This window comes from Schistocerca americana, chromosome 2 (genome assembly GCF_021461395.2).
Source record: "Schistocerca americana isolate TAMUIC-IGC-003095 chromosome 2, iqSchAmer2.1, whole genome shotgun sequence".
In the NCBI taxonomy this organism is placed as follows: Eukaryota; Metazoa; Arthropoda; class Insecta; order Orthoptera; family Acrididae; genus Schistocerca; species Schistocerca americana.
Genome location: NC_060120.1, coordinates 404,597,569 through 404,614,116, shown reverse-complemented (window position 1 = coordinate 404,614,116; position 16,548 = coordinate 404,597,569). Strand labels below are relative to the sequence as shown.

Here is a 16,548-nt window from a genome sequence, read left to right as displayed (position 1 = left end):
CATCCTCCTGTGCCCCCCCCCCGCCAACCCCCCGCTGTCTCACCATCTTCGCTTGCTCCTTCTCTCTGTCCATCTCCTTCTCTTTCATTTCTCAGTTTATCTCAACCTTTCCTCAACCCTTTATCGTCCGGTTCCTTCTCTTCCCTTACCGTGCTTTTTCCCTTCACCTTCTCTGTCCCATACTCCCTTCTCTCTGTTTGGCCTTCTCCTCCTGGCCACCTCTCTCTTCGCGATGTCATCTCTACTCGAATACGAGGTTCCTCGTTCTTACCCCAACAGTATTTCTGTCCATATAGTAAGTAGTATGAGCACCAAGTTGAGTTGAAATGGATCTAAGGGTTCAGGAGGAGCCTTTTACTTACGACTTTGCCCACTTCAAGACATGACACATATGTTTCACATAAATTCAACATAGTGGTACACATGGTTCCCCTGTAGCTTTCCCGAAGTACGCCCCGCAATTTCGTTTAATCCCAGCTCACTGTTTATGACGTCATATCTCCTGAACTATAGGTTGCACAATCTTAAAATTTTGTTATTACATTCAGTGGCACACACGGATACTGCCAGCTGTGTTGCGAGTAGTATTAATAACAAAGGAGTATGATATTAAAAGTCTTGCATGATGCGACAGTTTTCACGCACTCGTTGTTTATGACGTCATACCTCCTGAACAATGTGTAGTAGAATGATATGATTTGGAAGGTACATTTAGTGGTATACATTAATACTGTATGCAAAATGTAGTTAGTAGTAAAGAAGAAACAAATTGAAACGTCAAGCCCGGTGCAGCAATTTTACTCCATTAACAGCGATAATATACTAAGCTACAAACTTTTTACCCTTCATAATATTGGGGGGGGGGGGGGGGGGCTGCCAGCCATAAAAGTTTGGTAAGGGTTTCAAATTATTTGTTATGTGTGTTGAAAGTCATTAACTGCTCTCATTCACAATTACTTGATAAATAAATTCTGGTAGTAGCGCGTCGTGAGATACACTTATTTCCACCTCTATCCCCACTCCTTTGATTGACAGGTGGCTGTTACCTCCACAGCGATATTTTGCTGACAGTAAATTACATGTGTATCAAATTTTCTTGACATCAATCCACACGAAAATACTTGAAACTCCATATTTCAGTGAATCTGATGTAAAAAAGAGAGAGCGCTCCCTTCATGCGTTCGCTCTGTTCCACTTACAAACAAAAGTGGTCTCTACCTTTTTACATTTATTTAAAGACACTGAAAGTGAGACTGCAGAAGAGATAAAATTAATCAATAAATTAATCAGTAAATGATATCTGAGGAGAAAAAAATGGAGAGGAGAACGCTACATAAAACTACGGAACTAAATAGAAAGTGTTGTATTGCAGGCAGGGGGCAACAGCATTCATATGAATCTTAGCGGGAAAGAGAAGTCAGTCGGTAGAGCACTTCATCGCGAAAGGCAAAGATCCCAGGCACACAGGTTGAATCTGGCAACAAGTTTCAGATCAGTGCACACTCAGATTCACAGTGAAAATTCATTTTGGAAACACGCTCTTTGTCCGAAATTTTCAACTTTCTATCCCTTAAGAACTATGAAGACAGAGTGAAAAGAGCTTGCAATGCCGTAACTTACAATGAAGTTAGACACTCGCTCCCCTTTGAATGGAGAACTTACTTTTTAAATTCTCTATCTTACTGCAACATTATTTGCGCTTATATCTCAAGCTTCATTTGACTTGACTATGCAAATGTGATTATTACATAAACGAATCGGAGTATGGCTTTCCTCAGGAGGGAGTGCTGCTATATCTGTGTTCTGTTTCCCTCTCATAAACGATAGACCAATACGTTGTCACTACAGGACTTAAAAATTTGATGTGGCCCTCCACGAATTCCTCCCCTGTGCAAACTTCTTCATCTCAGAATAGCACTTGCAACCTACGTCCTCACTTATGCATCTTAACCCTCTACAACTCCCTCTAGTACCACGGAAGTCATTCCGTCATGTCTCAACAGATGTCCTACAGTCCTGTCCCTGTTCTTGTGAGTGTTATCTATGTATTCATCTCCTAGCCGTTTCTGTGGAGATCCTTCTCGTTCCTCACCTTATCAGTCTATCTAATTTTTAACTTTCTTCTGTAGGACCACATCTCAAATACTTCAATTCTCTTATTTTCCAGTTTTCCCACTGTCCATGCTTCACTACCATACAATGTTGTACTCCTACCGTACATTCACAGAAATTTCTTCCTCAAATTAAAGCCTTTGTTTGATACTAGTACACTTCGGAATGCCTTCTTGCCACTGCTAGTCTGATTTTTACGTCCTCCATACTCCATCCGTATGGGTTATCTTGCAGCCTAGGTCGCAGAAGTCCTTAACTTCATTTACTTCGTGATCACAAATAATGATGTTAAGTTTCTCGCCGTTCTCATTTCTGTTTTCTCACCAATTTCGTCTTTCTTCGATATTCTCTAAATCCATATTCTGTACTCATTAGACCACTCCATTCAGCAAATCCTGAAATTCTTCTTCATTTTTACTGAGGACGGCGATGTCATAATTGAATCTCACCATTTATATCCATTCACCTTGAATTTTATTTCCGTTCTTGAATTTTTTTTTTTTTTAATTTACGTTATTGTGTCTTCCATGTATAGATTGCACAGTAGCGGTGAAAGACTGCATTTCTGTCTTGCACCCTTTCTAATCTGAGTGCTTTGTTCTTGGTCTTTCACTCTTATTGTTCCCTCTTGGCTTTTTCTGTAGCTTACTCCTATTTTCATCAGAGTTTGGAATATCTCGCACCATTTGCCAATTCCTACGAATGTATCTAGAATTGTCGTTATTCTTGCTTCCATTATTGATCGCAACGTCAGAATTGACCCAATAGTGGTTTTATCTTTCCTAAAGCGAACATCGTCATCTAATACATCCTCAATTTAATTTTCCATCCTTCTGTATGCTATTCTTGCCAGCGACTTGGATGCATGAGCTGTTAAGCTCATTGTGCGACAATTCTCGCACTTGTCGGTTCTTGCAATCTTTGGAATTGCATTTATGTTTTTGCGGAAGTCAGTTGATATATCGCCAGACTCACACAATCTTGACACACAAAAGTGAATAGTGGTTTTTTACCGATTCCTCCAATAATTTAAAAATTCCCATGTAATGTTATCCAGTCCTTCTGCCTTATTCGATGTTTAGTATTCTAAAGCTCTTTTAAATTCTGATTCATATACCGAAACTCCTATCTCGTCTGTATAAACTACCGTTTCTCCTATCAAGTCATCATATAAGTTTTTCGTCTCATACACGCCTTCAATGTACGCTTTCCACCTATCCGCTCTCTCCTCCGCATTTATCAGTGAAATTCCGAGTGAACTCTTAATGTTACTATTTTTGTTTTTAATTTCACAGAAGGCTGTTTTGACCTTTCTGTATGCTGGGTCAATCTGACAATCATTTCTCTTTCGATTTCTTCACACTTTTCATTCAGCCGTTCCGCCTTAGCTTCCCTGCACTTCCTATTATTTTCATTCATAAGTGCCTTGTATTTCTGTATTCCTGGTTTTGCCTGTGCATTTTCGCGCCTTCTATTGTCTCCAAAACCCCAAATGTAATTCATAATCATTTCACCTCTAAGTTTCACAAGCTGCGACATCGTCGCGAAAAAACACAGTGACCCGTATATATAATAAGTTTCTTTAATTTACGTCTGTGGTCACAATCGTTTTTCTTTAACAAATTACCGGTTTCAGTCTTTAATGACCATCATCAGACCTGTTTCATAAAAACGAAGTCCTAATGTACTGCAGCCATAGTGGCATCGTCAAATGGTAAATGCGGAATCAGCACGAGCATCGTAAAATACATATAAATCACATATTTGACGATGCTGGTGCTGATTCCGCATTTTACATTTGACGATGCCACTATGGCTTCAGTACACTAGGACTTCGTTTGTTTGAAACAGATCTGATGATGGTCATTAAAGACCGAAACCGGTAATCTGTTAAACAAAGAAGAGTGTGACCATAGACGTAAATTAAAGAAACTTATCACCTCCAAGTGATCTTCCAACAGCTTATGTTGAGAGTATTGCTGAGTAATGACAATCGACAGTGTCTTGCGCCGTAGCCTCATTTATTTTTGTTCCATCCAAATTCGTACTATTAACTACAGATGTTAGCAGTATATGGCAGTGAGTCAGTCAGTTCACACAAGCATTAAACACTGCAACTTACGGATGTGTTCATGCCGAAACGTAGTTGTACCGCAGGCCTTTTGCGTCCTGCTGATACACTTGTTCTTGCGCTCCACCTGCGTGTTGTCTTTTGCAGATAAAAATGTATTCCCTTAACGCAGCAGGGGCGTAATACTGACTTGGGACTTTTAACAAATACAGAAAAAATCCTACGAGTTTGGCACTTCCTAATTTTTTGAGACAAGACCGTCGTTCATTTCACAGTGCGAATAGTTGGATTAGCACTGTAGTTCTTTCGCAATGGACGGTAAGAATTTGGAGGACGTTAAGGTTATACACGAATTAAACAGAATATTATCACCACCTCTGGTCCACCTCTCGGACGCAATAAGTAAGGATTTAGCTTGAAGTGGTTTGAATAAGCCCTTGGTGGCTTCCCACTGGTGTGTGGTATCAGATGTCTACGCAGAGGTCACGCCATTACCGTAAATTTCGGGCCTGTGATTTACTGGCGACGGCGTCCAACATGTATTCCATCGGGTGACGAGGACATCAGATTTTTAGTCACTTTCGTGTTCCTCAAAACACTGCAGTACGATTCTGTCTGTGACTTGGCGTGGTATCTGACTGGAAGTGTCCCTTGCTGGATGAGAAAAAATAAAGGCATGCAGGTGGTCCGCAATAATGTTCTCGTAATCCTCAGTTGTCGTAATACCATTGCTAGCTACCACAAGTACCATGGCAGCAAAGTTCATTGTCACTTATAACATAGTGCTGCCAGAACCAGCCTGCGTCAGTGACACAGTGTACGTTTTGAACAGCCGAAATCTAGGATATTAGAGCACCCGGAAGCGACCATCGACCAGAGTAACATGAAACGTGATTCATCCGACTAAGCGACACAGATCCCTTAACGGTCCTCTTTTCATGCTCGCATGCCCAATGCAATGGTTACTAGCCCTGTCGTTTGCTCAACGTGGGAACGCAAGGAGTTGCCCAATATCCAACCATGTTCAGCCATATGCGCTGAACGGCGTAGTATCCTAAGGACCGGTGTTGTACCCTGTCGTCAGATTTGCCGCAGTTCGCCATCTATCTTGCTTCACAGAGAGCACAAACTTTCGACCTGCACGTAAAGTGGTGAGGCCTTGACGTCCAACACCTTGTTGTGGTCTTCATCATCCTTGAGTCCCTGTCCATGAATGCCCACGACAGTAGCTTGTCAACAGGCAACCAAGTTTGACGTTTCCATGATGCTCGTACCCAAGCGCCAGGCACTGTGAGCACCAACCAGCTATCGATATTATGAATACGTCCAGACGATAGAAGCGTCACCTGGCGAGGAGTTGCTGCACGTCAGGCACACGCACCGTGCGTGGAGTATCAGTGAGCGTGCTGTCCCTGTGCAGAATGAGGAAGTCGTGCGATCGATAGGAGTTTCACCGATGACCGAGAGGCTGGAAACGAACATTTTCGAAACTGCACGACTTGTAGGGTGTTCGAGGAACGCTGTGGTGAGCGTCTTCAACACCTGGCGAAAATAAGGTGAAACCCCGTCCAGAAGTCGTTGGGTTGGGTGGCCGCCCCTCATTACAGAAGTCTGACGTCATAGACGGGGCAGGCTGGTAAAATATGACAGGCGGAAAACTGTGACGGAACTGATACCAGACTTTAATTCTGGGCGGAGTAGAAATGTGTCTGAACACACAGTGCACCGAACGCTCCTAACTATTGGTCTCCGCAGCCGATGACTCATGCTTATGCAAAGTTAACACCACGACATCGCAAAACACGACTGAAATGGGCACGGGACCATCGGCACCGGACGTTGGTGCAGGGTACTATGTTACATGGACTGATGAATCCCGATACCTTCTACAGGGCGATGGGAGGGCGAGAATCCGTCATCTTCCAGGGGAGCAACTCTTTGACATCTGTACTGCGAAACGGAGACAAGCTTGCGGCGGTTCCATTATGCTCTGGGAAACCTTCACGTGGGCATCCATGGATCAGTTAAGTTCGTGCAAGACACCTTGACGGCCAAGGAGAATCGTACACTGGTTGCAGATCACGTACACTTCTTCATGGTGATCAAGTTTCCCAATGGAAGTGGCATTTTTCAACAAGATAACGCGCCATGTCAAAAGGCTAGGAGTGTAATGGAGTGGTTCGAAGAACACAGTGGAGAGTCTAATTCATGTGTTGGCCTCAGCTCGTCATATCTGAGCTCGATCGAACAAATCTGGTATGTGACTGAACGTGGCGTCATTGCTTATCGCCCCTCCCCTTGGAATTTACAGGAATTATGTGACCCGCGAGTGCAAATGTGGTGCCAACTCCCTCCAGGGACCTACCAGGTCCTCATTGCTTCCATGCAACGACGCGTCGTAGCTGTTATCTGTCCCAAAGTTGGATCTACGGGCCAGAGGGTAGGTGGTCATAATGATTTGGCTGATCACTGTACATTCTCCTTACTGCGTAACATGTTATGTGTCGCCAACCCCACCAGGTGGCATTCAAGGTTGCAGTGGCCAGTGTCATGATGTTTTGGGTCATGAGTTTCAATTATGTATTGTTGTTTAAACAGATGACAAAAGAAAGACATTTTGCAATTTCGGAGCTGGTGAGAAGTGAAAGCTTAATAAAAGGATTACAGATAGCACATTTTACATTCCAGTTAATAATTAGTTTGGCTGAATATCTGATGTAAGAGGGGAAAAATCTCAACCCTAGTAGTCTGCAGCAGATACATTTGTACGCCTTTACGTCTAGCTCCGATAAAATACAGTGGTGGTAGGGTTCGCCACTTTATAAGATGGGCAGAAAGCTTTGATTATGATCTTGAAAAAATAGTTATGCGTTTAACGATTCATTTGCTTACCGGTACATGTGTGCAAACCTTGACACCCGAAATCCTCGCGCTATAATGCGTCATCAGAGCGCTACATGGGCCAAACCAAAACAATGCAGCCCATTCACGATGTGGAATGTCGTGTGGCAATTCGTTCTCTAAATTTAAAGGGGTAAAACTGTGAGTTCGTGGAGATGTATGGCAGCAATGCAACATCATGAGGCCGGCCGCGGTGGCCGAACGATTCTAGACACTTCGGTCTGGAACCGCGCGACTGCTACGGTCGCAGGTTCGAATCCTGCCTCGGGCATGGATATGTGTGATGTCCTTAGGTTAGTTAGGTTTAGGTAGTTCTAAGTTCTAGAGGACTGATGCTCTCAGATGTTATGTCTCATAGTGCTCAGAGCCATTTGAACCATTTGAACCATCATGAGACATACTTGATAGGAGGCGCATATGCTTCCAGTGTGGTCAAATGAGTGTAAACGACGAAGAAGGCAGACCAGTCCACTGTGAAGAATCGATAACCGCAAGACACGGGTTGCTACGCGAAGAGCGGTTTATAACAATCGAAGCAATAACGGAAAAAGTGAAAATCAGTCACAATGTGATTCTAACAGATTGTGATCTAAGGAGCAAACCGTCACAGAAGCAAAGTACTGAAATCGTGTGACGAGAGTATGAGAGACTCTCAAACCGAAGCGTTGCGGGAAGCTGTTCCAGGTGGTGGGTTTGCACCTCGACAACGCATAGGATACAGTCAAAAATGCTGCTCCTTGGGCTTTTAAATTTTGGCTAACCCCAGCGTTCTACATTTCCCTCTATCCACGCAAGGAGAAGCCATTGCGTGGCAGACATTTCCAGATCGACGGCGAGGGCTAACGTTTCCTGAACACTCAAAATCGCAGACTTCTTCAATCTAGGTCTCCACTAATTCGGAAAATTTGTCACATTGAAGGTTGAACAACATTAACAAAGTCTATGGTCACAGCTTCATTTTTCTCAGATGATGACTATAACCTTTATCGCTAGCGCTCCTAGAGCTGGGTGTAAAATATCAGGTTACAAGAATAGTGAATGTAAATGGGTAGCGTTTGTATTTTGCATAATGGTATTCCGGTTGCTATGGGTTTATTTATCGATAGTCATCTTACACTTGTAGTTAACTGTTTGCTGTTTGGATTTTCATACTGTTATCTTGTAATTTGGAGATAGTGAGTGGACCTGTGGGGGCTAGAAAATGAACTGGAGGAATCGGAACATTTCCGTCGTATTCTTCTGTTTCAGGTCCATAGTGGGGTGACAGCAGCAGAGGCAGGCAGAAATATTTGCGCTGTTTATAGGGATAATGCCTCTGGTCAGAGAGCACGGCAAGAAAACAGTTTTCAAGTTTTAAGGAGGATCATTTGACACTAATAATTCCCCACATTCAGGAATACCTTCAGGGTTTGATGAAGATCTTTTAAACTCACTAAACCAAAATATACATGTCTGTGTACTAGAGAACTGGCAAATGTGATGAAATGTGATTATTCCACCATCGTGCAACATTTTCCTGCAATGGGGAAGGTTCAAAAATGTTGTGTATGTGTACCGCATGCTCTAAGCTAATATTAAAAAAGTCTCAGATGACCATATGTGCGTCTATGATGGTCGTCATCAATTGGCTTGTGAACAACACCGACCATGTCTATCCTATATCGTGAATAGTGACGAGGAATGGTGCCTTTGTGCTATCACAAGGAAAATAAACGAATGATTGAGCCCAAACAGCGTAGCTACTCCCGGCACAAAGGCCTGTGCATCCACAGAAGATAATGTTATACATCTGGTGGAACAGCAACGGCATAGTGTGCTACGAATTGTTTCCCCGAGGTGTAACGATCACCACTGACATTTACTGTCAACAACTGAGACATCTTTCAGACGCAGCCAAAGAACAAAGACCTGGAAGACTGCTAGGACTTATGCTACTCCAGTATAACGCCCGTCCGCATTCTGCTAAGCTGACAAAAAACACTATACACGACTTGGCAAGGGAAGTCATTCCGCACCCACATTATTCACGTGATCTTGCGCCCTCAGATTTTCACCTTTCCCGTTCTGTATCGAACAGCCTAGAAGGGACTTCCTCTCCGGATAGAAATGCGCTCCGAACATGGCTCACCTCAAAACCACATGACTCCTAATGTCGCGGAATTGAACACTTTTCCCAGCATTGGCAGACTGCTATAAATTGTGAAGGCGAATATACTACAAGATGACTAAAGTCTTTGTCACGTGTCATTGTTTGGTTTGTTAAACTCTGGAAATACGCTGAAGACTTATGCACCAACGCAATAGCAGGAAACAATATAAAGGCGTACATTGTACAATTAAACTTGGCTAGTAAGCAATCTGCGGAACCAATAACATACACAAACTTTCGTTTTTGCATACTTCATGGAGTCATACGTACACAAATTTAAATAAACAGTGTCGCTGATTTTCTGTAAAATAGGGTACAATTCATCTTCCGCCAAATAATCGCGAGAATCAATAATAACATTACCATATTAGGAACTACTGAACCCGCCCAATTTGATTCTCGCTTAACCACGACAATATACTAGGAGAAATGCGTGATACTCCATGTGCTGTCTTACCATACATTTATTCAATACCGTTTTCGATCATGGACAATCTTCACGGTAGTAATATATTTACTGTAAAAGCTTCACTCGGTATACATGCTATTTAATCAACACGGTATACGCCATTGCTGACTTGAAAACGTAGGAAAATTACGGCGTTAAGTATCAATTTTTTTACGTTGTCGCCGGCCGAAGTGGCCGTGCGGTTAAAGGCGCTGCAGTCTGGAACCGCAAGACCGCTACGGTCGCAGGTTCGAATCCTGCCTCGGGCATGGATGTTTGTGATGTCCTTAGGTTAGTTAGGTTTAACTAGTTCTAAGTTCTAGGGGACTAATGACCTCAGCAGTTGAGTCCCATAGTGCTCAGAGCCATTTGAACCATTTTTTTTACGTTGTCAAGTCGGTAGTCGCATATACTTTCCTGGTTAGATAGCTTGTACGCCATGTGAAGTTCTTATAATAGATACTTTTCTACTGAGAAGATGGTCCATGACCAAAACCGGTAGTGAATAAATGCATTGTAAGGTAGCACAGTGTGTATCATGCATTTCTCCAAATTCACTGATTAAAGCATAGCTGTGCATTCCTAACCGCTGAATGCTGCAACTCTTGCTCTTTGCATATTTACTAAAACAAGCTGTTTTTCATATAATCCATGCTCCGCTGAAGTTCTTCTGTGTAACTTGCAGGCCTAGTACTCCTCGAAGAAAGAATATAGCGGAGAAGTGGCCCAGCCACAGTCTAGGGGATTATGTCCAGAATGCTCTCCCATAAACATAACGTGGAGTGACGAGCGCGTTGGAGACCGCGCAAGGCTGGAAACAAAAGTATGAGTCGAGAGTAATGAATGATTAAGAAATCAGGGGAAAGATTTGGGACCTTTTGGCGAGAAAAAAACCGCTGCTCACTAATTAAAGCATCTGAACAATTACAGAAACGAAATAAACATTTAAATCAGGATTTCCCACACACAGACGAACCGAGATCTGCAACAGATCTCAGGTGCAGTCATTTTGAGAGGAGTTAGTAAATTTTTAAAATGGCGGCTGCCGTTAGAAAGATTCAAGTTTAAATGGAGCGTCTTCTTTGTCTTGAGGAGCACGAACATCTCGCCGTCCCAGCGGCAGAGCCTGCGCTAGTTTAGGAAACTTATGGGACAAACAAGAAGTGGCTAGGTCTGTGGCCCAGCAGGCGACATCTAGCCACTTGACCACCCAGCAATTTGGCACCGGAAATGCACTGAGCTAAAAAAACCCATAAGCATCGTCTCTCCATCCCGTTCCGGAATGTCTTCTTGGAAGTTACACTAGTTGGTATCCCGCTGGCGACTGCCTATACTCCATAGGTACGCTCCGTCAAGCGATAGCAGAATTTAACGGTTCGTGCTCCGGGCACATGGCTGATGTTTGGGGATCGATCGCCGTTTCGGTCGTTTGGTGATCGCGAGTGTTTCGCCATTCTACGGAAAAGATGCAGTGCCAGCCATGCGACAAAGTTCACAGAATTGTGCCCCCCCACCCCCGCCTTTTGTTGCCGAAACGTAGTTCTCATGGTTCATTATTATCTCTCTAAAGTGTTCTCAGTTAAATTTGTGTCGTTCTAGGTGAACTTTATTTCTATACGTCATTGCATGTATCTATATCAGTGGAGGCTGCCCTCAGCTAAGAGTACGTTGTTTTGTGCTAATTTCAGAATATAGCTCTTTGTGCTGATTTCCAAATCTTTTTATGTATGCTGCAATTCCTACCATCATCCTCCTGTATCCATTAAAATCAGGGGCTCCCTGCAAGTAGTGTCCTAGTCTATGCCTACGATGTTGGGTAGAATAATAACGTGAGATCCCGTTGGCCTGTAAATATTTCTGGTGGAGAAATACATCCATGGGAGAGACAGGTGACCATTCAGATTTGGCACAACTTTGAAATATAGAAAAGTTTTTATCGCACAATTCTTTATTAAGCGTGACGCGTTTCAAAATTTCATCATCAGACTAAAGCTGTGAAATGAAGTGTACAAGAGAATTAACGGCAGATCATATGTAATAAGTATGCATTTAAGTGTAACAATATACGGAAATTTTAATTACTATCGCACTTACATTAAAATCAAACTTTAGTACAAAGCTCACGAAAGTGAGCTAAGTACAATTTAAATCTCATCTCATGTAGGCATATTTAACCGTGTCGTTGTCTATTCGAATAGAATAAGTGCCAAATTGAGTGTGGGGATCAAGCTATCAAAGAAGTAAACGATGGCCAGTAGGTGCCGCTAGCAGTGACCACGGGGAGCAAGGCAAACAGCAACTTTACGAACTTCTATGCACTGCGACTGAGTACATGTCAGCACCTCGTGAACAACTTGACAAAATACGAGTACATTTACGCTTCTTTTATGGAAGAGAAATTCCTATACTGACTGCATTAAAATTGAGTTGTCAGATAACATCGTAAACAACGTTACAGATGCAGTATTTGGTCAATAATCAAATCAGAAGACTTTCATTGTAAAATATAAAACTTATATAGGCAATAAAAAAAATAAAAAAATGTAATGAATGACATAACATGTTCGGCTATTGCAGTTTGACTATATTTGGTGATACTTACCAAATGTTATTTAGTGATGGTTGTACACTTATTCCCTCATAACTCATATTTTATTTAATGCTTATATCAATTTTATGTTTATACGAGGTTTGGAACTTAAATAGTGGCAACTATTTATTCACAACCGATACAAAAGAGTTACATGTTTGCACCTGCTACTGTCCGTCAAATTAGTCACCAGAATTGTGTAGAACCCGTTGCCAGCGATGTGGAAGAGCCTGGTCTATTGATGGTGCGAATGGAGCGGTCTCAAGTTATGGTGATTCTCGTTTACGAATGCCATGGTGTTACCCTAACGCATCACGTTCCTCTACGGCAGACCGTCAGTGGACAGTATTACTGTTCGTTTTTGGAGAATCTGTTGCGACCAGCTTTGCGAAAGAAGCGGCGAAACTTTCTGTGCAATCCACCCATAATTTTGCACGACAATGCGCAGGTGAATACAGCACAAGCTGTGGCTGCTCCGTTCGCTCGATGAGACTGGGAAGTACTGTACCATCCACCATACTCCTCGGACTTAAGTGCTTGTGACTTGAGTTTGACTCTGAAGATGAAGGAACCACTCTGTGGCATTCGTTTCAGAACTGTTTGACCGGCCGTAGATCTCTCAATTCGCACCATCAACAGAAGTCTCTGCTAACGGTCTACAACGTCTTCCACATCGCTGACAACGGGTTCTACACAACGCTGGCGACTACGTTTAACGACAGTAACAGGTGCAAACATGTAACTCTTTTGTATCGGTTGTGAATATATAGTTGCCACTATTTAAGTTACAAACCTCGTATTTTACCATACCATTCTACTGTTTTGATTATTGAATAAAGGCTATCTCTGTAACGTTACTTGCAATGTTACCTAACGACGCGCTTTCATGAGTTTCTCTTCCACAAAAGTGGCACAAATGTATATTGTCAACTTGTTCACGCAGTGCTGACATGAACTCAGTAGCAGTGCATAGACGTTTTTAAAGTTACTCTTAGACTTGCTTTCTGTGGTGAACGCTAGCGCCACTTACCTCTTTGATAGCTTAATCGCCACGCTCAGTTTGCCACTGTTTCTGTTGAATAGACCACGACTCTGTGAAATATAACTACATGAGATGAGATCTGTGTTGTGTTCAGTCTACGTGCTCACTTTCGTGAGCTTTCTAATAATGCTTGATTTTAATGTATGTACGATACTAATAAAAATTTCCATGTACTGGAATACTTAGATGCGTTCTTACTTACTGTTGCATTGGCTGAAGAGCCAGCACCGTGTTAGGAATGGAAGCCGAAATGCACGCGTTTTAGCTCACGCAGGCTCGCGTGAGGAGGGAAGAACTATACAGACGTGAGGTCTGAAACATGACAAGGAATTAGAATTCAGAAAGCGGACGTAATTAGTTTGATACTTAACTTTAATCCATTAATGATGAACGTCGCTCTTGACGATACATGATTCACAATGTTATCTGTTCAGAATAGATTCCTAGTGACTGAATATGGCACCTTGCTAGGTCGTAGCAAATGACGTAGCTGACGGCTATACTAAACTGTCGTCTCTGCAAATGAGAGCGTATGTAGTCAGTGAACCATTGCTAGCAAAGTCGGCTGTACAACTGGGCGAGTGCTAGGGAGTCTCTCTAGACTAGACCTGCCGTGTGGCGGCGCTCGGTCTGCAATCACTGATAGTGGCGACACGCGGGTCCGACGTATACTAACGGACCGCGGCCGATTTAAAGGCTACCACCTAGCAAGTGTGGTGTCTGGGGTTGACACCACACTTACATATTTGCAGTCATTAATTTCCTTGTACATTTCATTTCACAGCTTCAGTCTGATGATGAAATTTTGAATCGCGTCACGCTTAATAATCAATTGTGCGATCAAGACATTTCTAAATTTCGTAGTTGTGCTATTAATATTTATTTCGCCCAATAACTGCAGCAAACTGTTTTTCTTTCAGGCCGTGTACGATACGAAAACCGTGGCAGTCACATTAGGTGTGGTAGTGCAAGGGCCATATAGCGAATACGAGATGAAAACTATAAAGTCGGACAAGTATGCAAACAACCCGTCAACAGTTATATTTCGTACAGAGGCTGAGGTAACAGCTGAGTGGGAACACCAGCCCTGTGCCCTCATACTGACCTTTCCTGGCGTTTGCGACGGCGCTGGCGGCGGCGAGCAGCAGGAGCGCGCACAGGCCGATAGCAGCCGGCGCGCAGCGCACAGCCATGGCAGCTGCCGGGTCCCACGCGATGCGCTCGCTCTGCCCTGCCCGGTCTACTCGGCGCCTCCAGCCTGCCGCATCCCAGCCAGAGACCTGCAACCAGCGCACCACCCGATCACTGCAACCTGCGCTGTTCGCTTCCGTGACAGCAACATTCGGTGATCCTAGTCCTAGGCAAAAGTTTCTTGCTCTGTCTGTCAAACACGCTTCCGTTTTAGGATTCCGTACCCCACTAGATAAAAACGAAACCTTTGTACAATTGTCCACCTGTGACTGTGTAACCTCCCCCTCACTTATCGACCTTAATGACAGTGAAAAATGAAACCGCGTGTACCTAATGGGAATTTTGGAAAAGCAATCGTCACCGAAGTTAACCTGTCGGTAAAGAGGGTGGAAAGGGTTACATCTAAATGAAAGGAAAAATGCAAGTGAAACTGGTGGAAATTAATTTTGAAATAGGGATAAAGTTAATGAAGAAAGTAAATGTGCGGCCGTTACGTTAACAATCAACTAGCGGTAATTAGATATTTGAGATTTGGGGGAAATTACGGTAGCCAGTCCTATGGACAATTACTATAGTAACTGAAAAAGAAAGGTAATTACACATATAATTAGCACTAGAAGCATGGCAACTGAAGGTTGACACGTGTAGTGTGAAAACTGAAAGTTTGTCAGAAGTAATAAATTTCGCTACACTCTGACTTAATTTAGCAAAAGAATTAACAAAACCGGAAAATCGAAAGTTAATTTAGTGACTGAAGTTAATAGTGAGCTTTCTTTCTGAAGCACATCGAAGTTCAGTAAAATACGGTTAGTCTTGGACTACCTCAACAATCATTTCAAAAGCAACTTGAATCTACGCAACTTAGAAATAAGAGATTTTACTTTGAACTTGAATTAAATGATTCTGAACAATTAACAATGGTAAAATTTAGTACGTACCAAGCTGAGCTGCAGTCACAGGTAAGCTAAAGTACGGTAACAAACTCGCACTCTTAATTTGTGCTTGTGTAATCTAAATATTGTAGCCAGCTATGAATACTTAAAGTGAACTTTGAAATTAAAGCAGTGGAATGGAATTATGCTGGCGTTTGAATTTCAACGACACTCGGGTTCATTTCGGAAAAGGAAGGGACCCTGCTTGGCAATGCAATTGGGACAATGAGCAACAAAGGTTCATGCAACGTTGCTGTAATTTTGTGATTTGAACAGTTTTAAAAGTTTGAAAAGCTGAGGTCTGCCATACAGTTCTAAGACTTCACGTGCTTCCAGTCTTCCTTGTTGGTTGATTGAAGGTTTGAAGCCGTCGATCGAGGATGTGGCGACAGTTACTCATTGTCGGCCGTCGCTGTTACAGAGGCTGGATGTTGGCGCGCCTTCTCTCGACACGGTCACCAGACGAAACGGGCTCTTGACGTGCGCCAGCTAATGCTTCCCGTCCGCGACACCATGTCAGAAACTATCATCTCGAGCGCAATTACATGCTGCCAAACCCCGAAAGCGCGGCAACTCGCGGGAGCTTCACACCACACACCTGCTCCACTCGCTACTCCAGCCAGACTCCCACAGCTCTGCCCGCGCTCCACGCGGCAGAGTTAACACTACCAAAGATCCTACACACTTTGAGTCTTCACACGACCTATCGATGTAATCGTTCGATAGCAGTTTTCCCTAGGCAAGACCCAGCGTAAAAATACAAATAATATTTACGAAACAAACCAATTATACATCGACATAAGTGCATAAATATATATATACAAACAGTAAAACAATTACAATATGTAAAGAGACAGAAATGTCATATCTTGAGGTAACAAAACAAGGAAAAAAATAATAGTACAATAGATGGAAATAGGAGGATATGCATTTCCGGCGTTACAACTGTCCGTCTGTTAAGAACCGTCTTTCTCAGGGACGGAGAGAGGTGTCCAGGTCAAATGTATCTAATATACACCGATGACCCGGGTAAACTGGTACAGGCATGCGTATTGAAATACAGAGATATGCAGACAGGCAGAATACGGCACTGCGCTCGGTAACGCCTATAT

General features: G+C 43.0%; 1 protein-coding gene across 1 annotated transcript in view; it reads right to left on the bottom strand.

The window, feature by feature from the left end:
- Positions 1 to 14,528, bottom strand: part of LOC124594052 (cubilin-like) — a 390,054-nt gene extending 375,526 nt beyond the window's left edge. The window contains exon 1 of the mRNA XM_047132402.1: positions 14,419 to 14,528. Within this exon, the coding sequence (XP_046988358.1) occupies positions 14,419 to 14,506 (88 nt within the window). The 5' untranslated portion in view covers positions 14,507 to 14,528. The remainder of the gene's footprint in view (positions 1 to 14,418) is intronic.
- Between the last annotated feature and the right edge of the window lie 2,020 nt (positions 14,529 to 16,548).